The 27,836-nt window shown below is 41.1% G+C and overlaps 2 protein-coding genes across 3 annotated transcripts in view; one reads left to right on the top strand and one right to left on the bottom strand.

Annotated features, from left to right (window-relative positions):
• kif18a (kinesin family member 18A) overlaps positions 1–2,415 on the bottom strand; it is a 34,164-nt gene extending 31,749 nt beyond the window's left edge. Inside the window, exons 1-2 of one of the 2 annotated variants that reach the window (XM_049595639.1) lie at positions 2,234–2,415; positions 111–456 (exon numbers count right to left, since the gene is read on the bottom strand). In XM_049595639.1, the coding sequence (XP_049451596.1) occupies positions 111–426 (316 nt within the window). In that variant the 5' untranslated portion in view covers positions 427–456; positions 2,234–2,415. The remainder of the gene's footprint in view (positions 1–110; positions 457–2,233) is intronic. The other variant, XM_049595630.1, reaches the window with a different exon arrangement.
• Positions 2,416–2,445: 30 nt separating this feature from the next.
• The window catches only part of mettl15 (methyltransferase like 15), a 75,580-nt gene continuing 50,189 nt past the window's right edge, over positions 2,446–27,836 (top strand). Inside the window, exons 1-2 of the mRNA XM_049595790.1 lie at positions 2,446–2,508; positions 8,562–8,795. Of these exons, the coding sequence (XP_049451747.1) occupies positions 8,562–8,795 (234 nt within the window). The 5' untranslated portion in view covers positions 2,446–2,508. The remainder of the gene's footprint in view (positions 2,509–8,561; positions 8,796–27,836) is intronic.

The raw sequence follows: 27,836 nt of genomic DNA, 5'->3' as shown, positions 1-27,836 counted from the left end.
ACTATTTAATTTTTGCACTATGCAGTTGTTTCTTTTTGCCATTTTGGGATGCCAACATGTTTGGCAGCCTGGTGCAGTGTCAACACACAGCTTGGATGTTCATTTATTACCTGTGCAGTTAAATCCATTCATTACACCGTCCAATACTCCTTTAGTTGTGCTCTCAAAGATGTCATCTTGAGTAGAGTCCTCTCCGAATACATGGTCAAAAACAAACTTGAGGTCCTTGTTAGCCCTCTTGTTGATGTTCCTGTTTCGTAGTCTCTGTGATCCAAAACATGATGTGTCCTCTTCCTTGGGGTCAAATATGAGCATGTGGTTATCAACAACCTGGACCACATTTCGACAGTTTTCCTGCTTCTCACTCTCATTGGGCGGCCTCACCCGAACAACCACCTTTACATGGCTGCACACGTCACTTGCCATTGTGGTCCCTCTGCAGTGACTGATGAGTTACTGAAAAACAAAAACAAAGTGTAACTACATTTTCCATTTTGCAAATTGCAAACACCATTGTTATTTTTAATAATATGCTCAATAAATCACACAAATTGAGAGAGAAACAGTATAAGAGACAGAAAACAGCAGGCGATGGAACTTTTGAACGATTTAAGTAAACAAGTTTCTTCAGCCTCCCTAAAATGTTCATTCTGACTTATCTTCGATGTAACTGCAGATAAATATTAATATGCTTGCTAATCACAGTGAAGTCAGAACCTCATTCTTAGATGATCATATAAACATGCAGGTAACATTTGCTTTTGGACAGGTTGCATACAGGGATGCACAATAATATCAGCACGTCATCGATATCGGCTTTAAAATGAACTATCAGAACTGGTCAATATGCTTTTTCTTATTTTGCACAATGAATAAATATCATGATAAGAGTATGTATGCATAATATGAAGCTATCTCCACTACAGAAGTGATTGATGATCACTAAAAATAAGTAGGGGAAAAGTGGATATATCGATATTGGTGTGTTGTCGATTATTGGTCAAATGAGTTATTACACATCGACACATTGGCAAAAAATCCAATATCGTGCATCCCTGGTTGCGTAGAGCATATTTTCACCATTTAAAATCAGTACAGGCCAACATTGCATAACTAAACCATGGCTGTCCTGTTAAAGGGCTGGAAGATGCGCTTTTAACACAACAGCTCTGCAAAAAAATCCTAATGTTACCCTCTTGAAGCTTAAATGTTTTGCTTTGTTTAGAGATGTCTTGATTCAAGTTGATGGCCATTTTAGAGGCTGTAGTTTTCACTGCTATTGATTTGTATTGCTTTGCACTGTGACATATGATCAACAGCTAACATAATCTAATATTTAGCCTAACCTCTCACCCTCTTTAAAATTAAATTACTTGACCCATACCTGCACTATAATCTTGCAGTAGAATTCACATTTAATTTTGCACCACTTGCACCATGTCTATTTTACGTGCATATACATACAGTATAAAAGGTCCCTCAGTATTTTCATTTAAATTAATGTTTATAAGTATTAGATATTGATAGGTTTTGCATATTCATTTGCTTTTTTCTTGCCCTAAATGCTCTAATCTACTGTAACAGAAAATGGGATAAATTAACTAGTAGTTTAGCATATCTATCTGGCATAACGTTATTAAAGCAAGAACAACACAAAAAAACTTCTGTTGTATCAATACTTCGCATGGGTTTGGCAGCTAAGTGTTTATATGTGGTTGTGCAATGTGTATATGCACAAGCATTGTATGTATGTACACTGCCATTGCACGGTTTACAAAATAATTAAAATGCTTCATTGCTACGTAATACAACGAAATTAATGCATTAACATTATAGTAGCTAGGTAGCAGTTTCTATTGCTAAAGGCCAAGAAGTAACTCTACAGGTTAGTTGTGACAAAGAGGCTTAATAACGGCATAATACATTAAAACCTTGACAAACAGCTAACGTTAGTGAGTAGTAACGTAAACTACACTCCAGTAACAAAAAAGTCACAATAAAAATGGTGTTTATTATTGCGAGTTTGGTACTATTTAGCATTTTAGCAAATATCTGGGACAAAATGCACATTACAATGGGCGTTTTAAAAGGCGAAACAACTGAAAGCTAACCTGCCAACGTTGACTTGGCAGGGGTGGCTAACTGCTAGCTAGCTAGCTCCTCGCTCAACTTCTAACGGTAACTTAGCTTTGTTGTCTTTACGTGTAGTTCGCCGGGTGCGGTTATGTCTTACCTTCTGTCAGTTAGAGTTTATCTTCCATTTTATGCGACCACGGTAACGTTTTCTGGTGAGACACAAGCAGCTCGTATTGATGAAATAATTCCACTAGCTTGGATATAGCGAGACGGCCCGGTCATAGCTAGCACGACAAGCGCCAATAAATTCAAAAACAAGCCTTCTTCCTCGGTCGCAGCAGATTGGATGTGAGCCGCCGGTCATTGGGCGGATCACTGTGACGCGCCGGACATGCTGCTGCGGAAGGTGGAGCTACACCCTGGTCTACTACGGTAAGCTACAGTTAACTCCCTGAGGTGTTGACACGTTTCTCTGTCACACTTCACCTTAGCTAAACATTTTTAAATGTTTCTGAATGTCGTGTTGCGTTCACGTTCGTGTATTTGTTGAGGGTTCGTGTAGCTAACAGCGCCCGGTCATCCAACATGGTGGCATAGCAACAATATGTAGTGCAACGCTCTCTCGTCAGGTGTAAAGAGCCCCAACCACTGCTGATCTAACAACGTTACAACTACTACACACACGTGATAAAGAGCAACGAATGGTGTACTAAACGTTGCATAACACTTCTTAACTGTAAGAGCCATCTCTAAGATATAGCTAAGCTAAACGTTTAGCTAAACACAGAGGTTCCTAATACAGCTAATACTGGGCAAGTCCTCAAAAAGCTTAAAGATTATCATCGACCTCATGCCCTTCTTCAGGCTGCTTCCATTAGGATTGTGTTTTACATCACCTTTTATATAGCTAAAACAAATAGGAGGAAGTCTGATTTATATTCCATAAATGTTTAGATTACCTCGTATATAGATTAATAATTGCACTTGCACTGAAAACCTTTAACACTTTGATCTGTGTTAAATATCCTTGTGAGACCCGAGCTTTTGTTTGGTATCCATTTTTTAATTTCTCCTAGCTATTTGGGATCAGTAGGACCTGATAAGTATAAAAAAAAACCTCAATATTGCCAGCGATGATAAAGTCCCGATGTCCTTAAACGAGACAACAATAAAGTCCTGATGTCCTCAAACAAGTATGTACTAATTAACAGCCTCATAGCTTGTTACTGTTGCTAAAATTAGTCAAATTTGTTGCCATATCAAATTACAAACTTTATTAATCATAAATAGACATGTTTCATTTATAAAATGATCAGGTTTTGGACCTTGTCCACTTTTGTTGGTATCGGCTGCAGTCTGACTTGGCCGAGATGGCGGCCATCTTGTTTTTACGTGGATTAGTGTATTGTGCTCTTACTACCACTAGATGGCACACAAAGTGTCCACAAATGAGGACAATAATTCAGTTCAATTCAATTTTATTTATAAAGCCCAATATCACAAATCACAATTTGCCTCACAGGGCTTTACAGCATACAACATCCCTCTGTCCTTATGACCCTCGCAGCGGATAAGGAAAAACTCCCCCCAAAAAAACCCTTTAACGGGGAAAAAAAAACGGTAGAAACCTCAGGAAGAGCAACTGAGGACGGATCCCTCTTCCAGGACGGACAGATGTGCAATAGATGTCGTACAGAACAGATCAGCATAACAAATTAACAGTAATCCACAAGACACAATGAGACACAGAGAAAGAGAGAGAGAGAGAGAGAGAGAGAGAGAGATGCAGGTAATGACAGTAGCTTACAACAACATTGTTGAAAGTAATAATATTATAGTTATAGTTCTGGCTACTGTGGTACAATATGTTGAAAGTATGTATTAATATCTGGCAGTATACATGTGTGACAATAGTCATATGTGTATAATAACAGTCGAAGTATGACTAATGATAACAGCAGCAGCAGGAGGCATCTGGCAGGACCACGGCAGCAGCACAACCACACACGTCACGCTGTCCAGGCACCGTTGCAATATGAGTTAATCTGAGAGACAGTGGAGCACAAAGGCTCCGGAGAAGAAGCCGAGTTAGCAAGATGCAGTAATAGAATATGAGAGAGAGAGAGAGAGAGAAGGAGAGAAGGTGCCCGGTGTATTATAGGGGGGTCCTCCGGCAGACTAGGCCTAAGTCAGCCTAACTAGGGGCTGGTACAGGGCAAGCCTGAGCCAGCCCTAACTATAAGCTTTATCAAAGAGGAAAGTCTTAAGTCTAGTCTTAAATGTGGAGACGGTGTCTGCCTCCCGGACCGTAACAGGAAGATGATTCCACAGGAGAGGAGCCTGATAGCTGAAGGCTCTGGCTCCTGATCTACTTTTGGAGACTTTAGGGACCACGAGTAACCCTGCGTTCTCAGAGTGCAGTGTTCTGGTGGGATAATATGACACTATGAGCTCTCTAAGATATGACGGAGCTTGACCATTTAGAGCTTTATAAGTTAACAGTAGGATTTTAAATTAAATTCTGGATTTTACAGGGAGCCAGTGCAGAGAAGCTAAAACAGGAGAAATATGATCACGTTTCTTAGTTCCTGTTAGTACACGTGCTGCTGCATTCTGAATTAGCTGGAGAGTTTTTAAGGACTTACTAGAGCTACCTGATAATAGAGAGTTACAGTAATCCAGCCTAGAGGTAACAAAAGCGTGGACCAATTTTTCTGCATCTTTTCGGGTCAGGATAGGCCTAGTTTTTGCAATATTACGCAGATGAAAAAATGCAGTCCGTGAGGTTTGTTTTAAATGAGAATTAAAAGACAAAGCTTGATCAAATATCACTCCGAGGTTTCTATGGTAGTGCTAGAGGCCAGAGCAATGCCATCTAGAGAAACTATGTCATCAGATAAAGAGTCTCTGAGTTGTTTGGGGCCAAGAACAATAACTTCAGTTTTGTCTGAATGTAACACACAATAGGTGTCAGTTAAGTAGAATGAAGTATAAGGTTCAGTATACCCAAAATGGACCTCATATGTGGACCAAAAATGTCCACATATGAGGACACAGGGTCCCAGGAGGATATTGTTACTAGTAATACTTGGGTCTTTCCACCACTTTGGTCATAGGCTACTTGGTTTTTATGTATGTAAATGGTTTGTCTGTGTGTGTATGTGTTAGCACATTCACTTGCCTTGAATTATGTTTGTATTTTGAGATGAATTTAACCCTTTTCTTAAGGTTAGCGTGTGCATGTGCAAGTAAGCACAGCTCTTGCATATTTTCTCCATGATAACCAGGGGTAGACAACCTGCGCCCCTCTCCAGTGGCTCCCTGTGGTTTTGGCAAAAAATGACATAGAAATTAATAACGGCTATTTTTCAAAAAACATTTGAATTTTCATTTTTCATCATCATGGGCCTTGACTGATTCTTACATTCTCAATTGTAAAAAATGTGCAGCCTATAAACAGAATAAATAACAAACCCTTGAACATACAACAGTGAGATAAAACAACCTTAAATGATAGAAACCATCTTTGGGAAAAAATTTATTTGATGTGTACTTTGATATTTTAGTTTGGCCTATGTCCCATCCACTAACAGGGAGGGGGCGGGCTTTATGACCTATACTGCAGCCAGCCACCAGGGGGCTAATGAAATGTTTCGGCTTCACTTTTGGGGGGCTGTAATGTCGTCCATCTTTATTAACAATCTATGGTGGAAATAGACATGCTTTTTCCTCCGAGTTATCATTATGACGTTAATGTTGATTGCACAATGCAGTGGCTCAAATAATGACACCATTTGCAATTTGATTGCTTTCTTACAAGTCTCGCTTTCACTATGGCATTCTGTCTGAAGGCTTGTGTATGGCACAAAGGAGGTGTTTCAACCATTTTGCAACCAAAACAGGCAGAGGGTAGCGCATTTGTTTTCTCTAGTAGCTATTGGTAGCTACCACCAATGGAACAACAGATGTAACTGTGGTAGTTATTAGGCTCTGGGGAAAACGAAAAGCGATCCAGCTGTCCTTGCAACTGCAGCACCAACAATAGTATCACTCGGAAACGTTAGGGTGGGAAAAGTTGAAACGTCATCTGTTTCCACTTTGAATTAAACACTAATGTTCTTGTTAACCTATCCCTGTAATTATTCCCTACCTTTCACCTAAGTTATGGTACTGGAAAGGAATGAACAGAGGGGACAGGCTTTTTAATAGACCTGTATCTTATGAGACAAAGGTACTATTAAGTTGTAACCATGGCAAAGATAAAAATAACCACAAAATGATTCATAAGTGATAATAAATGTGCAGTATGCTCAAAACAGTCCATCGTTCATTCTCCTCTGTGCTCCTCTGGTAAAGGATAGCTTACCTTACCTGAAAGATGTAAAATGTTTGATTTACATCTTGATGCACAGCAGTGCACGGCAATGTAATAATAATGTGAATAAAAATTTGATTTTGATTCCTGTAAGGTACATCTGGTATGCCCCACAGTCTGACAGCAATCATGCAGCGTCACTCAATTTTTTATTGCCATCTCTTCAAATATTGTGTAATTCCTTGCTGCCATTTAAATGTTGCTTTGCGTTCACCGACACCATGCGCACACTTGTTGAATTCCTTCAGCTCCTGCACATATTCCTATTTCATTAGAATCATGCGTCAATAACTGAGCTCTAATTTTCATTGCATCTTGTTGCCAGGAAACACCTGAATACGTTTTTAACCATGTAGCTCACTGCGGGCAGTGTTGTTCATGTAAAATGCCAAAATGTTGAACTAATTAGCCAAAGATGTACTTACTCTTATTGTGGGGTGTGGTGGTGGCGCAGTATGAGCCACAGATGTGTGCTGCTGGAGGAGTTCAACCTTCAGGGTGATCTCAGCTGGCTTGAAATGTTAAAATTGTGATGCACGTTTGTTTTGGTTGGACACCCCAGGTTGGACACCAGCTGCTTAAAGGAATACTTTACCTACAAAATAACAGTTGTTAAATCAGTTAGTCATGCTGTGTTACCTTGAATTCTGGAAGAAAAGTTTGTTCTTCTCGCATACCTTCATAGAAAATGGCGAATTTGTTGACTTACTGATTGATTGGGGACCACTTTTAAGAACAGCATGTGATATGAAAACAGCCATTTACACTCTACTACTACTACTTCCCAAATTCACACAGTTTTCCTAAAAAACGTTATGCTGCGGTCATACACGAGCAACTGAGCAGCGGTGTACGCAGCTACCTTATCGCCGTGTTGCTGTTGAAGTGTTGTGCAAGGGCTTGTTAACAAAGTTACGTTGCCACTGGCTGGTATGTGTCTGTGTGTCATGAGAAAGGTCTTTGAGACCGAAATGTCTACATTTTTTAAAAATAAATCAATGCAAAGGTAAAGAAGTGTGTGCGGGAATCACAATTTTTCATTGTGTCTGCTAGCTGTCCGAAAGTAGACTAAACATCATCTAAAGTGTGTATTTGGACATTAAATATCTGCTTATAATCAGTGTCTGAGCCCCATTTTAACATTACATTTCGTTGCCCCCCGTTGCATCCCTGTATGCACTGCAGTGTCACAGAACGCTAGCATAGCATTAGCCAACTAAGCTAAAGTGACCCAGCACCACAGTTATAAAAAAACCCATGATTGGTTGGTGCCTCACTGCATCATTGGAGCACTGAAAAAAGTTGAGGCTAGCTCAGCTTTTGTTTGTAGCGTGTCACGACTGTCAGCAATGACAAGTGTTGGGTGTCCGTTTGTAGTCTCATGTCACTGGCTTCTGTTGAAAATGAATTGTAGCCTGTTACTGTGTTGTTTGTATTGTGAACGCAGCATTACTACTGGAGTCTGGCTTTGAAGAGAGCGTAGATGGGTTTCAATTTAAGTTCAGTCTTACAAAGTAAGGTTCTGGCAAAAATGCATGTGTTAGCCAAGTACTGAGCATACGACTGGATAAATGAGACTTGGATCATACCGCCGAGTTGGGAGAGAGTTTACAAACACTTGCTTTGATATAGTTTTGCTGTTGTTTAATCTGGTCCCCAGTCATTCAATAAATCAGTATTTTCACAGTTTACTGTGGAGGCATACAAGAAAAACAAGGTTTTCTTTACAAAGTCAAGGTAACATGGCATGGCTAACTGATTTACAAGTGTTCATTTTTTTTGGTTAAAGTATTCCTTTACGTTATTCCTTTATGTTAAAAATTCCAGCACAAGGTATTTAATGCTTTGTACTTATTGTGTAGACCTACTATATACAAATAATTATACTGGGTAACTATTCCAACTATTCAGCTAATTTTGAATCCACAGTCACCTCTTCATTAGAAGTCCATAACTCCATCACCATTTTACTTTCACTTTCAAAATACTCACCCATATTCAACAGTGTTAAACCCCGCTCCTCTGAACTGGCTTAAATTGTTACACTATGGTTACACTGGGATATTTCTGCTTGTATCATCACATAACTTTGCTCGTGTTTCCTCCATAGATGATGATTTTTCACATGGCTGTGCGCTCCAGTCCAATATTACGGAAAACAAATCTAGCCGTGTGGAGAGCATGGAGGTCTTGGAAGTTAAGCCTGCACTCTTCTACAGTTTGTGCATCCTCTGGTCCTGGTCCCCTGGACAGATCTGAAGAGCTGTCTTCAACAGAGAAGCTTCCTCACACACCTGTCATGCTCAAAGAAGTGCTCCATTACCTAGACATCCAGCCAGGTCAGGTATGTTTGCATCTTTTGTTATTTGTGCAAGCTTTCTGAAAGAAATTGTGTATTTGTATAAATGTTCTTTTTAATAGTCAAAGATTTATTCAGACCAAATGAGTGCTGTGTGAAAGTATTCCAACCAAAACGATGGTGTAATTTTACTTCTTTCTTGTTACTGTTATTGCCAATAGAAAGCATTCACCCACTGATGTATTTCTGCATTAAAACTCTCCCTACAATGTGTTCAGACTGTAGGCAAATGTGATGTGTCTAAACTGAATCTCAAGGACTGACTGCCCTCGCTGATATCAGCAAGTGATTAGGTTGTATTTTTATTTTAGGGCATTGTTATACAGTCTGCCTTGGTTGCTGTGGTAATGGCATAGGCATGCAAACTCATACTGAGAGGTGTTTCTCATGTTTTGTTCCTCTAAAGTGTGTCAGAACATTTAAAACACCTTTCAATGTCATGTTTTGATACACCACCACCACTAAGTACAGCTGAATTAAAAGAGCTGAATCTACACCTCCCCGACAGCATCCACAACTGTGTACATTATAATCTTCACAGGGCTGTTGTATTAGTTTAGTAACAAATATATTATTTGGTTTTGAATCGGATAAAAAATTAAATAACACCAGTGTTGAGAAATTGTTTTCCAAATGTGTGCATCATAACACCTCAATAGTATCTCATTGCAGTCTGGAGATAGCTATTAGAAATGACCTCTACTGGTAATTTTTCTCTTCACCGAGATGTTTGTTGCCAAGGTAAAAATTCTGTTCACACTCCGTACAACAACTTGTTGTTATAAAGGCACACATGAATCGAACAGGGTGCCAGCAGCTTGGCTTTCGCTTAATGTATGTACTACCAGGACAGATGGGCATGAGTCAAAAGCCTTCTGGTGTGGCAGGCAGCATAGGAGGGGAAGTGATGCCCCCCCCTATATAATGCATGGTCAAGACAGGTGGGGGCCATGGGTCAACAACTTAGTCAGGATTTGCGCCACTGTAAGGCTGTTGGCAGGACACAGGGTGCTGCGTCGCTCCTGCCTGAACTTTAGCACCTCTAAACTCCTCCGCTGCCCGCCCATTTGCCAACTGTCCCAAGACAGCTTGCCAATCAGATGCTATTAAAAACAGTTTGATAGATTTTGTTTTTTTGCAGAGTACATGCTGTAGACCTCACTCAGTGTGACGCTCTGTGGAAATGCTGTATGGTCACATTCAGGAGTCGTGTTTTAAGTGTTGTTTCACTGCAGATGTCTGGTAATTTATTTACTTAAGTGATGACACATATGTAATCTTGCAGTTTCACTGGCGCTACAGCCACGGCAGCATTACAACCTTATTAAGGTGCTGACACATATTACACATTCATATAGCTAAATTATGACTCTGTGGAGACAGCCGCATGCTCTGTCAGTCTCAGTCAGGCATTAAAAAAAATCTGAATCCTGACACGACTCTCTGACAGAGCTGTCATTTAAGCAGTCAAATCTGTGGTGGTTAAGTGATGGTGACACCAACAGCTCAGGGCTGCGAGGAGGGAAAAAACCCAACCTGATATCAGACAAATGTCCACTTAAATCACTGAGGGCAGTGAGATTTATAATTTGGCTATTGTAAAATAATCACCAAAATGTAATTGCTCTTGTCAGCTGGAGCAGAGTATATGTGAATGAGTACTTAAGCGATGATGGGTGTCAGAGCAAATACTGCAGTTAAACTGAAGTGTGTAAATGGAGCCTTTCAGTGCCCTGCTGCCTCCCACACAGGACATCTGACTGTAAATGTGTATACAGGTAGCTAATTTGCACTGGTAGTTTACACCAGGCTGTAATTTCACAGTTTTACAAATGGTGTTTGTTGCGTCACGCTTGTTGGATCTGGATTAACAGTTTGTCATATGTCCCCATTAAAAGCATATATTAACTACACCACTCACCACTAACTGACTTAAAGGTCCCATGCAATTAAGTTTTCTTCATTGTTTCAATGTCTTTCTGTATGAAGCAGTATACTGGATGGGATTTAAAACTTAAGTTGGGGAATGATTTTAAGCCATGCTTCATGGCCCGAGGGATGGTAATGTCGTTCAGTTGGTCTATCACTTTTGTCCGGATTGAAATACCTCAACAACTTGGATTGCCATTAAATTTTTTACAGGTGTTCATGGCCCCCCTCACAATAAATACGTATCTTCTATGAACCCCGACTTTTCATTTAGCACAATCAGCAGTTCATAGAATTGCTTGTCCTGCAAAATATCTCAACATCTACCAGACTGATTGGCGCAAAACTCCCAGTGATTTTGGTGATCATCTGACTTCTCTTCTAGTGCCACCATGAGGAAATATTTTAGATATACGTTGCTGTATTTCCTGGATGATGTCCCCTGGAGGATCATCATCGTGATTTTCACTGTGAGCGTGTTAGCACTCTGATGTTAGTAGTTAGCTCAAATCACTGCAGTGGCTAAGTGCAGCCTCACAGAGCCACGATTGGCTGTAGTCTCTTAAAGCCAAAACACACAAGTCGGCACTCCTGGACCCACTGCCTTGTGGCGCTTCACGCCACTGTCCTATTTCCAGCCTCGCCGACCCCAGAATTAAATACATTTTTCCCTCCACTCCCTCTCTGCAGCAGCTCTTTTTCTCTGCTCCTATGTAGCTCGACTCCTCTCCTCACCATTGATGTATATAGAGAATTTTATTGCTGTTGCTGTCTTGTGTGTGACGAAGACTGGGTAAGGAGAGACTTGTTGTTGAGGTTGAGAAATATCCAGAGCTAAACAACTCACAATCCCATCATTATAAAGACAATGGCCAAAGAGATATTGCCTCGCCAGTCATAGGTCTGGAGATTGGCTCTTCAGGTGAGAAATCAAGTTTAATTCAGGGCTGTCCACACATGATTTTAAGCGAAAGCATTGGTGGAGGAAGTACAGATCTTTCAGCAAAAGTAGTAATAACTTTGAGTGGCTGTGTGTTGATGAGCTGCAGCACGACGTGGCCAGTGTGTGCTAGCGGCGGCACTTGATGTGGTGGCGCTAGTGTGTTTTCAGCTTTAGTCTACATTAACATTACAAGCAAATGTGATACAGATCAGACTTTTTCAGAGTAGTGTGGACACAGAAATCCAAATTTTCCCAGTCAGGTTCTGGACCACTTTCATATGTGGTCCTAAATGTGGCCATGCAACTGCTGTGAGAACTGTCATGTCAGAATTCATATATGTTTTTCCCCATACAGCCATGGTTTTTCCATGTCAGACAGATTGCCAGCAGGTCATTCTCCATACAGTGTTGGAGTGGTTAGCTGAAACTACAAAATGCTGCTTTAGCCGTACCACAGCTGCCCCATGCACTCGCCAACCAATAGAGCCCAACTGTCGGATGCTTGCCTACATTTTGAGTCCTGCCATGACAGTCTTGCTTTGAGGCACTGACAGAGATACTGAAATATAGCTTGGACATCCTAAAGTTTTGGAGGAACTGTTCCTCTGTAAAACCAGTCACCCCAACCCACCACTTCGGACCCCTCTCCTGCACACACACATCTATCTCTGCAGAACTACTAGCAATAGCTGCTAATAGAGCTATGACTTGGCTGTCCCTCACCCTCAACATCTGACTAATTGTCATTTGACCTTTGCAGCAAATCATTCAGTAGATGAATACTTGCACCACAGTGTCATTTCTTTTTCCAAAATGCCTGTCTCACAAATGGAAATAGAATTTTGAATTGAGCATCAAGCCCTGAAATGTTAATGCAGCCTTAATCTTGTTAAAAGTAGTTGGGACATTTACCACCAAACAGAATAACTTTTCTCTCACCAAGACGAAAAGGTTGAACATGCTTTTATTCCATTTATGTTTGCACTCCATGTTTGAGTCATTAGCCCCTTTTACACTGCTTGTTCAAGGCGGGAATATCACGGTGTTATTTTGCCTCGTCATTCTGTATAAAAGGTATGAGCACGCGAAACGGGGGACAGATTTGTCTCGCCTGTGAGCCAGGAGTGGAGGTAGTGATGGCGCTGAAACGACATCTGTATAAACAGGACATCTGGCGGGACAACATCATGGGCAGCACGGGTGTGACGTTTTGATGACCTGTTAGGCGTGCAACCTCCCGCAGGAGAGTTAAAAAGTAGCTCATAGTAGTCAGCGGCTAACTCACAGAAGAAAGACATTTGCAGAAAGTGTCTGCAAATTGATAAAACAATGAGGTGCAGGAGCTCATTACCCTCTTAGCAGAGGACATCATTAGCCGCCATATAACAAAGGAAGTAAATGATTGTTCTTGGCATGTTAAGCCATTGTTATTGTTTATAAAGTGCTACCGATGCATATTTTATATGTTACACTACAGGACGATGCTGTTGGGTTAGATGTCCCGCTCATCATGCCTGTTTTGATTCTGCAATGGTGGCATGCTGTTTAAAATCATACACTGGATTGGTATGATGCGAACATTGTTTGGTTCTGTGTAAAAATGCAAAGGCGGCATGAAGAAGGGACTTTGTAGCGGCCCTGTAGCACAATCTCTGTAAAACAGGCTTTTGTCAGTGGAGAAAGGAGCTGCGTACACCAAAATACACAGCTACGAATTACTGCTACTAGTTTTAGTTATCTAAAGGATTATTATTGGCCAGTAGATTTTCTATGATGGCACTGGATGGCTGGGACATTTCAAAATCTGAAACTAGGATCACATTTTTATCTACGTGTAATTTTTGATGCACTACATTGTGGAAAAGATGTTTGCGAAAAAGGAAATGAGAAAGGAAGGATGTGAGATTCACGGGTAAATTAATTATCTGACGCATATTGAGCATACAGGAAGAGAGTGTGAAAGCGCACACCCAGGGACACGACGTTACAGAACTGGAAACACTTCTTTTTTTTTCAATTTGAATGTGTGTATTCAGGAAATTTGATTTTTGTTGTTTTTGACAGTTCCTGGGATGGAGCAGGGTTTCATTTTCATGTCTTTTGAGCATTTTGAGGCTCCAGCTGTTGCCATCTTTGTTGTGTAGAGTTACCATGGTTACAGGTGCCATTCTTGTCTGTAGCGAGGCTAGTTTTAAAGGCACTATTTACTTGTTCTCACAGACACACACAGACACACACAGACACACACACACACACACACACACACACACACACAGTGTCCATGACACTGCTCTGCAGTAATACAACAGACGGACTCTCCTCAATAAGTCCAGCTGTCATTGCTAAACTCTGGCAGAACTGCTCTCTGTCTGTCATTGCTACTCACCTAGCATTACCACATCTCCCTGTGCTCTCCACTCCAGAGCAGCAAATCATTCAGAAGCTGGATTCATTCTCGTTGTCATTGAATTGCAGTCCATTGTCAGGGTTTAGCTCAAGAGGAGAGGCTACAGTGTTGCATGACGTAGTGATATTCATTTAGAGAGCGTCTAGAGGAAGATTTAGATGGTTTACCGAACTACCCGTGTCATCATAGTTCTCATTTTAAGTGGTTTCTTTCAATGAAGTTTTTGCCCTATTTTCATCACAAGGAAAAAAAAAGGTTGTCAACAAATATTTTTCATCGTAGTTTTTGTTGACGATGCAAACACTGGTAAACACAGGTCCAAATTAGCTGAACTTAATTGTGAGAGAAAATGCAGGCAGACTGTAAATTCAATACTCAAACTGTCCATTGTAAACATCCATCACAGTTTTCCAAGCCTCCAGGAACAGCTCAGGGCTGTGAAACCAGTTTGACATAGTGGCCGAAATGTGGAATTACAGCTTCTGGTACGTCATCATCCCAGTAGAAATACTTAAATGCCCCTTATTGGGGAAGAAGAGCAGGATGAGCTGCTGGAAGGTGGGGTTAAAGGAAGCACTAGCACGTTTGCTCTATGGGCCCATGGATGAGGATGTTTCAGGTAATTTTACACCCATAAATCCAACTTTTTGGGCTTCAAGCTTCACTGAGCAACTTTCATAGGAGTTAATGGAGCCCTGCCTCCAATGCTGTATCCACTTCTCTTTATACATCCATGTCAAACCTCCAAGAACAGTGCTCAGCTGTGTAATTACAACTTCCTAGTCTGTCACATGGTGCCATTAATCAAAAAGTCTTTTTTCCCATAGACTTGCATTGTGAAAGAGACATCTGTAAATAAGTGGGGACAACTTTTTGACTGACTTTATGACTCATTTCACTATTGAGGTTTGATCTATTCAGGAGCTGCGCGATTAAATCATTCAAGTTAGCTGCTTGGCCAGTAAAAGTCTGTAGTGCATCTGCTCTATGAGCCCCACAGTGCGGAAGCAGAGCAGAAGATCCAGGTAATTTTACACCCAGAATTGGAACATTTTTGGTTTTTAGCCTCACTGAGCAACTTTCATAGAAATTAATGGAGCCCTGCTTCCAACGCTGTATCCACTTCTCCAAGCCCACAAGAACAGTGCCGAGCTATGCAATTACAACTTCCTGGTCCATTACATGATGCCATTAGCTGAAAAAAGTCTTTTTCCCATAGACTTGCACTGTGAAACAGACATTTATAAATAAGTGGAAACAATTGTCGAGTGCCATAACCCTGGTGAAATAACTCATTTCACTGTCGAGGTTTGATCTATTATGTTAGAAAACATTTTAAAGTTTAGAAGAGCTGCGCAATTAAATCATTTTATCTCCATCTCCAAGTCAGAGCACTAACGTGGACATTAGCGACTAGACCATTGAAAGTTTGTCGTGCACCTACTCTGTGGGTCCCACAGTGCGGAAGCAGAGCAGAAGATCCAGGTAATTTCACTAGGCAACTTCCTAGGAATGAATGTGGCCCCGCCTCCCACTCTGTATCCAGATCTCAATACATCAATGATCGGTGACGTTTACAGACTGACTTCCTGGTTCATCTTTGACCTACTTGTCATAGTTGGGTGTTGCACAAGTTTGTTGCACAGTGAGGGATTATTAGCTAAAGTAACTGCTCACCTCTGGACTCACCTCTGGTTCTACCTTGAAATAAAGTAGTAGCTAATCTGGATAAACCAATGGCTTACAACTCCTATGATCTTAACAGTTACTTTGGTGAGTAGTGGTACTACTCACCAAATTATTGTACCAGTCATTTAAATAATTTGTTTTTTTAATTGCTACCTGATATGTTTGCAGTTGAGACCTGGGAGTGACTACTGACAGTCTGCCAAACTAAGACAATGAGCCAGAGGGTGTACAGAGCTGCACACTGTGGTGTTGATACTCACTGGAATTAGCAGAACCAGCAGCTCCTCTAAACTACAGCAAGTCATTGAATTTAATTCAGTTGTATTTGAAAAAACAAAACAAAACACAGTTTAAATAGAGTTTTTAAACTCTGTCAATCATTGAAGCAACAATAATACAACCACATTTTGTTAAGTTTAGGCTTCATTGTTATAAACTTCTATGAAACCAGCTCACTCATGGTCACTTACTCATGGTTAAGTAAAAGAATTGTGCTGTAAAGGGCGAAGCATGAGGAGTCCTCCACTGGCGCAGGCTGCTTGCGTAGGGGACCTCCTCTAGAATAGATTAATGAGCCATCAGCTGAGAGTCCAGGGGAAAAACCCTGTGCTGCTGTAGAAGGAGAAATGAGCTGCCTACTCTTACATTTCAGTCTCAACACACTCCCCCTTGTGGAATTAATGAGGCCATAAGTATTAAACCTACTTTTTTGGATCAATACCACAGTCTTTCAACAATCAACAATTTTTTTTAAGCAGAGTTAGACAAATAGTAACTACTGGTTACTTATGATGATAATGATGTGGCAGGAGTTTATTATTCCTGACAGTTACAGGCTTTATGATATACTGATGTTAAATGAATGACTTTGTTCTATAGTATATAATTTGAGTTTAAGTATAATTTTTGTTGCCATTTATATAACTATGTTTTTGAAATGTGAGCATCAGTCATTTAGAGTTTCCACACACACATTTCATCTTGCTTATAGTCATTAGTTTCTGTTTAATGCTTGTTCAGTGTGAAATTACATAAGGATGACATGATGATTTAATTCAGGTCATGCATCTTTAATCTAAGCAAATCCAAAGGCAACAACAGTATGGAGAAACTCCTTACTTTTCTCAGGACCACCAAAGCACTGGAACCCAGAAGTCTGGGGCCGTCATGAAAGTAACAGAAGCATTAATGCCAGCTTACGTGGAAAGCAGGTGGTCGCCGATGTGGAGCTTGCACTCCATAAATAGCACAAACCAGGCTAGTCTCATGATGACAATGGAAATCTAGCACAAAAATACAGCAAAACAGGAAAACCACAAATCACAGGTGTTGTAGCTTGTTAAGGGCCTGAACCACAGCAGACTGAGTTGAGTGCTGCATTTTTCACTCCCCCTGTTATTTGGGTTATTTGGCTGGCTGTAATTCGGACACATGAAGAGACACTCTGTTCTATGGATAGATGACCACAAAACACTCCGCCAGCTGCTGCTTCTCAATGTTGTTTTCTTTTTTGCATTTTTAGATGCAAGATAAAACACTAACTAGGAGAAGTAGTGTACGGCTGAGTGACATAGAAAAGTAGTTACCATCTGTTTTATCTGTCATTTGAATGTTTTTACATTACATGCGTTTTGATGTGGAATTTGTAGCTCACAGAAAAAAGGCATGAATGTTTGATGCAACTTAATCCAGCATATCTTCAAATGTGTCCCCTATCAGAGTGCTGATGTCAGCAGAGGATAATCTTTTGACGGGTACTGAGTGTACCAGCTTGTAAAGAGGGGAATAGATAGAGTTAATATGATCTTGTCTCTTTAAATTAGCTTGAAGACTTACAGCCGAATTTTGGGCCAGCTGAGGTGAGAAATGAGCCTCTAAGTCTCCAGCACAGGGAGTACTATTGTGCAAGGCTATTTAGAAACCTAATATACAATCTATAAAACCTCTGCTGTAAAAGTGGCAGGCAACAGTTGAAGGTAATTTAAATATGTGTGATATACACTCTCTTTCTGATTGTGCATGGGCAGCAGGGTTTGAAATGTACTCTATTTCAGATAAAAGGTCCTTTTTTCATGAGCAGCGTTTGTGTTATATCCTCAGCATCAGACAGGTGAAGCGCTGTTGTGAATACAAGCAAAGGGGTAATATGATCTTGTCTCTTCAAATTAGTTAAAAGCCTCGCAGTTGCTGTTTGGGGCCGTGCAGCTGAAGTCAAGAAATGGCTTTAGAAGTAAATATGAAGTACAGGGAGTTCGGTAACCCTGAAGATGTTGTCTTTGCATCTTTGTTTTTTTGCAAATAACTTCTTAACTTTAATAAGACAGGCTTCTTTAAATGCAGTTTAATTTGTTTTTATGAAAGAATTTTACACAGTTTCTCAGTCACTGTCTCTTAAGGCATGCAATGGTTTTAGTTTTGTTGCTGTTGTAAATGAACATGCACCCAAAAGTTTATTGTAGCCTTTTATTTTTATTTTCAATTTCAACTCTAAGTGTTTTTATAGGTAGTAAAATGTTGTGTTTAATTGTAGAGAGTTGCACATGCTCAGGAATGACATTTTATTTCTATTAATCTGACAACACATATTGAAGTTGTTTTGTGTTCTTGTTCTTTGCAAAGGCGTAACGGCACAAACAAACTCATTTGTCATATAAAGGCGCAGAATTAACAATATTTGTGTTATCTGGTACAAGGAGCTTATTTTTTCTTGGTCGTAAATTTACCACCACAATCTTTTCTCAGTCTTTAATGGGTTTTTTTTTCTGTTTTTTTCTTTACACTCCTTTTTTGGGAGCACTGAGTAGTGAAAGAGGAGGCTGGTAAATAATTGATCCTTGTAATTAAACACTCCAGCCAGGGATGCTGGGGCTGATTGACGGCCAGATATTAGGCCCTTGTCTCGTAAGGTTGCAAGTTTAGTCTGAGGTTATCAGTGGCCAGAAGAGTCTTTCTCCCTCCCTGCCTCATTACTTTCATGAGTAGAACATTTCATAGTGGAGCGGTGGGTGGGGGTGTGGTGTGAAGACAGTCTGGGACTTCATTAGCCAAATGGGGTGCCTCAGTCTACAGAGCGCCAAATCGTTCAGCCTTGCTGAGCAGACAACCCCTTTGTGGGTGCTTCACCGCACTGTCCTGTAGAGTTGTTTTGGCCCTTTCATCTCATCGCACATTCTTCAGCTTCAGGTTCACTTGAACAACAACTTAAACAAATAAAGCAAACAGTCCTGCGCCTACCTGAGCAGATGGAGGCTATCATAGCTTCGCTCAAGTACACCTCCAAACTATATTTGTTCACCTTTCCAGTTTTGTTACAAAGCTCTCACACAGCTTACAGTACTGCAGTATATTGTCCAATAAACCTTAAATGCTCCACTAAAAGTAAATACTTTCCCAAATGTTGCACTTTATTAATGTTTGATTGAATTTGCCATAACAACATTGACTGTGTGTGCGTGTGTGTGTGGTGTGTGTGTGTGTGTGTGTGTGTGTGTGTGTGTTAGAGAAAGAGGGGGAGAAATCTCTTTACAACTGATGCATGCACATAACATCAAATAACAGCACGGCACAGGGGTAAACTGGAGCAGAGTGCTGCTACAACATCAATTACTGAGAGTTATATTTGCATGTAGCTTTAATAACAATTATTGAAATTGTATAACTCTATACTCACATGCGTCCAATATTGCCTAACTCAGTAAAAAATAAACTGGGAGCCATCCTCGATGCCGAATTGATACTATTAGAGCAGGTTTTATTGCAATATTTACATTTGTTCCTGGTGTGTGAGTGTGGGTATGCTAATCAGATACATGCCCTGTGGACAGCTGGATTTAGATGACTCATTCCTGCAACACATCTTCAATTGGTGTTTGTGTGAGGTCCAACTGCATTATCTCAGTGGTCTTTCTTTTAAATATGTTCAGGATAATTATATAACAAAACATTCATCACATAGTCTAGTTACTGTTTATCACTGTTACTGTTTAGGTAGATATGGATTGGGATTTTAATTCTTATTTTTCTGATTAATTCTAGTTTTAACAAAAGGTTACACTTCTAGTCAGAGTATTCGACTGTGAAAATTTGCAGAAAGGGTGATCTGTCACAAATGTTGACATTTTAGTGTTCTGGATGCACTGGGAGTCAGTGTCAACGACTAAATCAGTTTGACTGCATTGTTTTCTATTGAACTGTCCAAACTGTCAGCGAGCAATGCTGCACAATGCAGTGCGATGCGGCGCGCCATTTTGAGCTAAACTTTTGTTGGATGCTCCATTTCTATTTTTATTCCTGTCATTTGTGTTAAAAGCGCTGTAGTAGACGAAGAATGGCTGATTCATGAGGTCGAAATGAGGTCTTACCTACACGATACCTCCTTATTTCACTACAAACACCTAAATAAGTCGGCATCTGCCTGGACAGAGATCGCCAAGGAGATGAACATTTCTGTTAAGAATTGTAGAGGGTGCTCAGCAGAGCTAGCCTGGTTGACAAAGTGGAAATGGTGGTATGATATAGTACAGAAGCTACAACAATATCTTTAACTAGCGTTACCTGTGATAGTATTGTTGTGAGTATGAATAATGAGGAAGTACTGTATGTACTCACCGACCTTAGTCTGATTTGTTTACATGACATGACGGAGTTCCATATTTAATGGATCCATTGTGGACAGAGAGCGTCCGATGTAACGCCATGCAGCCTGATAGTCTGATGCGTGTGAATGATGCATGTGATGAATGTGAATTTTACAACTTGTTGTAACTAAACACCCAAACACACCAAACCGACATCAAATAACCAGTGGCGACAAAGGCCGACTGTTGCGTAGCCTCATGTCACCTATGTCTTGGTCCAAAAGTTACACTTAAACATACCACAAAGACTACAGCCAATGGCCAACTAGCCTGTTTGTACTGCGCCTTCTTGAAATGATACAACTCTCGATACCAGCAGGTGATGGTAGTCTGTATTCTGTAGTCTGTATTCTGTAGTCTGCATCATTTAAAAAAGGGGAACGGGAAGACTGACAGGACAGATTCAAGATGCTAGTTAGCCATTTAGCACATTAACAGCACAACCTGATGTTGAAAGAGCAAAGGACATTTACCATGCTCTTGTCAACAATGATACAAACTATCACAAACCACAAGAGCTTAAAAGAATAATCTAACCTAAGTTTCGATCTCACGCCGTCTTGGCTTTAGCCGTTTGTTTGCTTCCCTCACTTCCGTTTCTCATCTCATGCACTGAGCTTAACTGCCAGATCCATTGTCTGACGCTGATTCAACATGCTGAATTGGCCGACAAAAGCCGACAAGGGTCGACTAGTGCCAACGGTGCAGGAAACACAACAAAAACTAGGGCGACAGACACTGACCAACAGCCCACTGTTGACTGACGGCTGACTGTTTGGCTTGGTGTGTCAGGGGCCCGAGTTTGACACCCAATCACTGAAAAAGTCATTTTTTATACCTAGCTGCAGTAAAGGGTTTGTCATGTTCGACAAAATTGTGTTTTAACAACGATCTCATTTTGCAAGCCCAGCCACACTTAGGAGCGCTGCTACCAAACTGCAATATGGTGAACACTACAGATGTGTGGTGAAGTGCATGTGATGTATATGCAAGTGTCTTGATCAGCAAACACTAGCCAGCACACACTTGCTTTTTGTACAGTGTCATCAAAGGTGCGGCCCATTTCACAAAAGCCATTTGTGAGCACTGCTTACACACAGATCGCAAGTTGTGGCAGTGTCAAGTTTCAGAAACGGTTTTCACCTGGTGTGAGCTGAAAATATGGCGTTTGTATTAGAAGTTGAAACAGGTCAAAATTTGCAAGAGGAAATGATAAATCGCACGTGCACATGTGATGAAATGGGCCCCTAACTCAACTGCAGTGTCATGAGAAGGTTCTGCATTGTCCAGCTGAATACATGCAAGTTACATGCAAACGGGGTAATTCTACTCTGTACCTGGGGAAAATGATTGTCGTTGACACTCCAGTTGAAAAATCCCTCCGAACAGTATCATAAACCTGGGTCTCGCGGCCACTTTAAAGTGAAAGTAATTTAAAACAGGTGTGGTTTCTCTTTCTGGTCTCTCTCAGCATGTGTTCCTGCATCTAAATGATCTTTAAAGCGCTGTTGCACCTTTTCTGATAAAAGTCAGTAGCGGTGACCTTATCTGTGTAACCAACATTATCTATATTCCCAGCAGCATCCAGATGAAGTGCTGTTGTTCTCAGCTGGAGTGCTCCCACTCCTTGCCTACTCTGTTTCCTGACTAATTTGGCAGGGAAGAGCATGTCCGCTCGACACTACATGACACTACTGACCTAAACCAGTAGCAGAAATTTCCTCGCTCCCTTCTCACTATTCCTACACCATGTCCTCGTCCACAGTGTTGGAGTGTCCCTGCTCGGGCTCAGCTGATTTTATATGAACTAAATGGCAGACACCTTGCTTAAAACGGGAAACAATGATGAGCACAATCTTCTTCCTTCCGAAACATTTGAGGGAAAGCCTTTCTTTTTAGATTATAGCATCAATTCTAACATTAACTCCTGCGAGGCTTGCCTCATCCTCTGGTCAGCACTCTGTAAACTTTATGCTTCAGAGGCCAGATGTGCTTTGGCTCACAACACCTTCACCTCTTGCTGATGAGCACCTGAAGGAAATATATGCACACTGGCAGCAGTGCTTGATGTAGTAAATTTCCGCTTCACTGTATCAGCAGCATCCCGCTGAAAGGCACCACTCACATACAAGCTTATGTTCCCTCCAGGCAGCCCAAGGCTCCTGAGACTGACCATTACTCCCCAAAGGCTAAAAGGACTGATGTCAGAGATTGAAAGCTCGGGGCCGGCTGATGATCATTTGTCTGAGTGGCAGCTCAAAGTCTGACCGTTGGTCATTTCCACCTTTACAAACTTCAGTTCTGTGCCAGCTCAGGTATGGACTGTGGGACTGTGTGAAATTTGTTGAAATTTGTCAACTGTTAAACATTAATACCGTGAGAGCCCGAGTGTAGATCTCTGAATTGCTGCCTGCATGTCTGATTTGTAGGAACGAATGAGAACGTCTTTGACACTATCGCAATCAGTATATGGTACATTCTGGGGCCTTCAGAGTTCAGAGGAGCGGCTAGCTTTAGTATTGTTGTGCATTTTTTGAGTAAAACAGGCAGGCAGGCAGGATATAACTCTGACAAAATTTGTTGCATGCTCCGTGTAACGTTAGCAGTCCACTGTTAAATGCCTAGCACATAAACTGGAGCTGTCACATATACCACTTACCTCAATACCTTACCTCAGAATAAATGTAGCATGCTGTTGCTAGCTAGCTAAGTTAGTCTTAGCTCTGTGTGGCTGACAGTTGCACATGGATTGATGGGTGTATGTCATGGTTATTGGTTGAAATTGGTTGGTGCACATTTTGTTTAACGAAAAGAAAACATGATTGGATTTTGATATAAGGCTACGATTGGATTTTATTTTTTGTATTTTTTTGGAGGGGAGGCAACTATTGTTAAATAGGTGCACACAAACAATGGATGGCACGGTGATGCAGTGGTTAGCATTGTCGCCTTAAGGCAAAAGGGTTCCTGGGTTGAACTCTGGGTTGGGGGGTTTGATACCCAGGGTGGGGGAGCCCTTCTGTGCAGAGTCTGCGTGTTCTCCCCGTGTCAGCGTGGGATTTCTCCAGGCGCTCCGGCTTCCTCCCACAGTCCAAAGACATGCAGGTTAATTGGTGACTCTAAATTGGCCGTAGGTGTTAATGTGAGCGTGAATGGTTGTCTGGCTCTATGTGTCAGCCCTGTGATAGTCTGGCAATCTGTCCAGGGTGGACGCCGCCTCTTGCCCAATGTCAGCTGGGACAGGCTCCAGCCCAACCACGACCCCTAACAGGATAAGTGGTTACGGTAAATGAATGAATGAATGAATGAAATGAAAGGTGCACAAAATGCTTGGGATGTGATATAACATACATTTTTCATTTAATCTCCACCTCTTTTTAACAGGCACTATAAGTACAAAACATTGGTGTTCTGATGATAATATCATGGAAAGGCCCACGGCAACTATCAAAAATCACTGCATAGCACTGCACCACCCCCTCCACCATGCCACCTCCATTGCCCCCACCCCCTTCCCCAGTTCCTTTCATTACATATTGTATTGTCAACCCAGTCTTCAAACTACTGGAAGCATCTTCTTAAATGCCTCTAGAAGTCTTTTCCCTATTACCATGCCTTCAACAACGAAGCCTTCATTTAGCTTGACTCTTCTTTGCACTCCCTAATGGACTTGGCCCTGTTCTTCTTTTGTCTTCCTTTAGTACCATGAAATTCACCTTCAGGAGAGGAAGCCATCTTTCCTGATGCTTCTTTACATTTTGTGAATATAGTTAGATGATTCCACCCCCTCTTTTCAGTTTCACTCCTGCTTTCTCTCGGGCTTTCTATACTTTGCATTGTTTCCCTGGCCCACTGTATTGACAGTAGTGTCACAGTGAGGAGAAATCTTTCAGAGCAGTGAAGAAGAGCAATGAAGCATGTAATCATTTTGAATAGATCCACCGCATCATATTTGACCTTAATTTTTGTTTCCTGTTAAAACAAAGAAATAGCCTTTTGGCATTTCCGTCACAGTTTGTGGCGTTTCCTATCCACTGGAAGTTAGCAGTCTATATTTCGTGTTTTAACAATGACACATTTGTAGGCATGTCAGAAAAGCAGCGTATGAGGTCAGACAACCAGACTGAAAACAAGAAGTTTCTGTTTTCAGTTGAGACCATAGAGTGTATACAAAGATGGATGACGCATCTCCACTTCCTCCCACTGTCCCAAATGAAGTCAAAATATTTTGGATGCAGCTGCTGGCATCTTGTGCTTTTTGGAGTCAGAGTCTGCGTAGTAGCGGTTGGGAAGTGGAGCCGCGGTATCAAGTTCCCACCCATATACCCATCCGTCCCAGTCGCGAGTAGTGCCATTGATTGCGAACACATTGATTGGCACAAACAGCTGTCAGTCATGACATCATACCCCCTGCTCAAAGAATCAAATAACTTATTAAAAAACAAACTTATCAGAAAAACAAACACTTGAAATCACAGCAGCATGATAAGAACTACCTTAAATGACAGAAACCGTCTTTGGGAAATTTTTATTCGACGTTTTTCATTTGGTCCATGTCCCAACTACTAAAATCCTAAAATTGATGGGGTGGGGTTTATGACCTACACTGCAGCCAGCCAGCAGGGGGCAAAGATGTTTTGGCCTCACTTCTGGGGAGCTGTTGTGCCATCCATCTTTTTTTGAGATGAGAGCATTCAAACTGCTTAAAATGGACTGTGTTTACATTCAGTGCCACAGCTAGAGGCAGTGACGCACAGGGCAGTAGAGGGGCGATATACAGCGTTTCCTGATGAGACCAGGTTGTGCATATTGTCTTTAACCCACAACTCAACTGAACATCATCTAAGGTTTGTATTTGATCATAAACATATCTATGCATATTGATTTTAACATCACATTTCTCTGCCCAACTGTGTGCATTCAGGTGCACCACAGTGCACACAAAGCTAGCATAGCATCAGCTAACTTAGCTAAATAACACACCATTATAGTTAAAAACAAATCATGGTTGGTTATTGCTTTATCGCATCATTGGAGCGCTGACAGAATTTGAGGCCAGCTCAACTTTCGTTTGTAGCGTGTAAAGCCTGTTAGCATTGACAAGCGCCGGGGCGTCAGTTTGTTGCTTCATGTCACCAGCTTCCACTGAAAATGACTTGTAGCCTGTTGCTGTGTCCCTTGTTGTGTAAAGGCAGTGTAAGTAATTTTCTTATTTTCTTGTAATTTCTGCTATGTTGAGGACATTCCTGGGCACAGCGCTCAGGTGAGGTCGCAGTTTAAAAAGGTTGTTACGAAAATTGCAGACACAGCACCGAAATAGCGCAAATATAGAGAGAGTCAACTGGGGGTTGGCTTTCACTTTCACTTTAACTTTCACTTGTGATGTTCACAAACAGTAACTGATAATTCCTGCATTATGTCTTTAAAACAGGAAGGCTTTGTACCTCCACTGTACCTCCACTGTACCTCCACCTTATTTTTGTCCAGTTGCATAATGGGAGCAGCTTCCTGGTCAGCCCCAGAGCCTCATCAAGCCTAACATATTTGTGATTTGTAGGAGCATATTTGGTCTTCCTAAAGATCCCCTCCAGACATGTCTCAAGACATGAAAATACTCTGCGTTCAATAATAATTTATGTCTGTTATGAATTTTCTACAAGAAAAAAAAGATTCAATTATGTATGGCAAAATTCTTAAAATTACATCTGCTCTTTCTCCCTCATTGGAAAACCCAGAATCTATGAATATGCGAATATTTTTGAGATGTTAAGTTGTCCCCCACCTCACTGAAAAGTCCAGTCTCATTGCGCATTGGAGGATTCATATTTTCACATCACACTTGTGTAAGTTGAATACTAGACCACTATTGGCATCCTAAGCAGTTGTGACGTCACATAATCATGTTCATATGTAGGCATGTTAAACTCTGATTTAAAGTGGGCACACAGACACTTTTCTCTTCAGCAGATAACCATGAAAACAACCTTCTAGTGTCAAACTCTGCACATACGTCATTCTGCACAGTGGAGCTCAAACATCCAAGAGAAGAAACAATAAACAAAACAGATTTTTGTGTGGAGGAGGACTTTAATATTGCAGCTGTATGTTTGCCAAAGCTTCTCTTTGGCTTTTTACTAATAGAATGAAATAATGTCTGAGTTTGTTGCAGAAAATGTCAAATAAGATGCAGAAATATAGTCTTCGTGTATATTTACACAGGGGTAGAAGAAGTACTCAGATCTTTTACTTGAGTAAAAGTAGCAACACCACAAGGTAAAATACTCAGTTACAAGTAAAATTACAAAATTATTGGCATCAAAATGTACTTAAAGCCAGTGCTCGGTTAGTGGCCCATGGCGTCAGATACTGATGCACCAAGGCACCCTTTAGCGGTGATATAAGACGCACTGGGCAACGTCATTTTTTTGACGCGCTGAGCATCTGCTGTAGTGTGAAGAGGGTGGATGGGCCAAACAAACTTTAACCCAGGAGACCACTGTTCATTTCCAGAGTGTGCTAGTATGTGTAGCATACTATGCTAGTGACATATGTCACATGACGTCAGTAACAAACTTAGTTATTTTAAGCCAAGCCATGATATCTTCTAAATCCAACCACATGCTTTTGTTGCCTAAACTGAAGGACGTAAACCTGAAAGCAACAGTCTTAAATTTATTTTAGAAAGAGACAGTATGCATTTAACCCTTAAGCTGTACAATGCTTTTTTTTTTTTTTTTTTTTTAAGATTTTTTTTTTGGGCATATTTTGCCTTTAATCGACAGGATAGTGAAGCATGAAGGGGGGAGAGAGAGAGAGGGAGAGACATGCAGCAAAGGGCTGCAGGCTGGACTCGAACCCGGGCCGCTGCGGCAACGGCCTTGTACATGGGGCGCCTGCTCTACCACTAAGCCACCGACGCCCCGAAGCTGTACAATTCTTGTGAAAAATAAAGTTTATTTTGAGAAGACACAAAGCATGTAACAAGAATGAATTTATACACCATCTCTGCAGCGTCCAAAACTGATGCTGGAGGGGTACCCAGAACAGTGTTTCCCAACTGGTCCAGCCAGAGGTCCATATTTCTCCTTCGTCATTACTTCAAGGTCCACAAAGTTTAATATATTCAGTGTCATACTCGCGTTTGGCCATGTCGTCGTCCAATTAGTTTGCTGTCTCTGTCAAGGAGCTGTCTGTCAGTCACTCACTCTACAGCAGGAAACAGCACTTCAAAATAAAAGTTCTGTGCCGGAAATTCACTGTACTTCAAAATAAAGCTTGATTTTTTTTTTTTAACGAACTTGACATGGTGAGTCACTTGCGGTCCATTCAGAATGGACATGCGACCATCCTTTGGACTGCGACCCATCAGTTGGGAACCACTGACCTAGAGTGTCATAGTTTGCAGTGTAGTGCCACTGACC

The sequence above is a fragment of the Epinephelus fuscoguttatus genome, linkage group LG2, assembly GCF_011397635.1.
Source record: "Epinephelus fuscoguttatus linkage group LG2, E.fuscoguttatus.final_Chr_v1".
In the NCBI taxonomy this organism is placed as follows: Eukaryota; Metazoa; Chordata; class Actinopteri; order Perciformes; family Serranidae; genus Epinephelus; species Epinephelus fuscoguttatus.
This window is presented reverse-complemented; position numbering and strand designations above follow the sequence as displayed.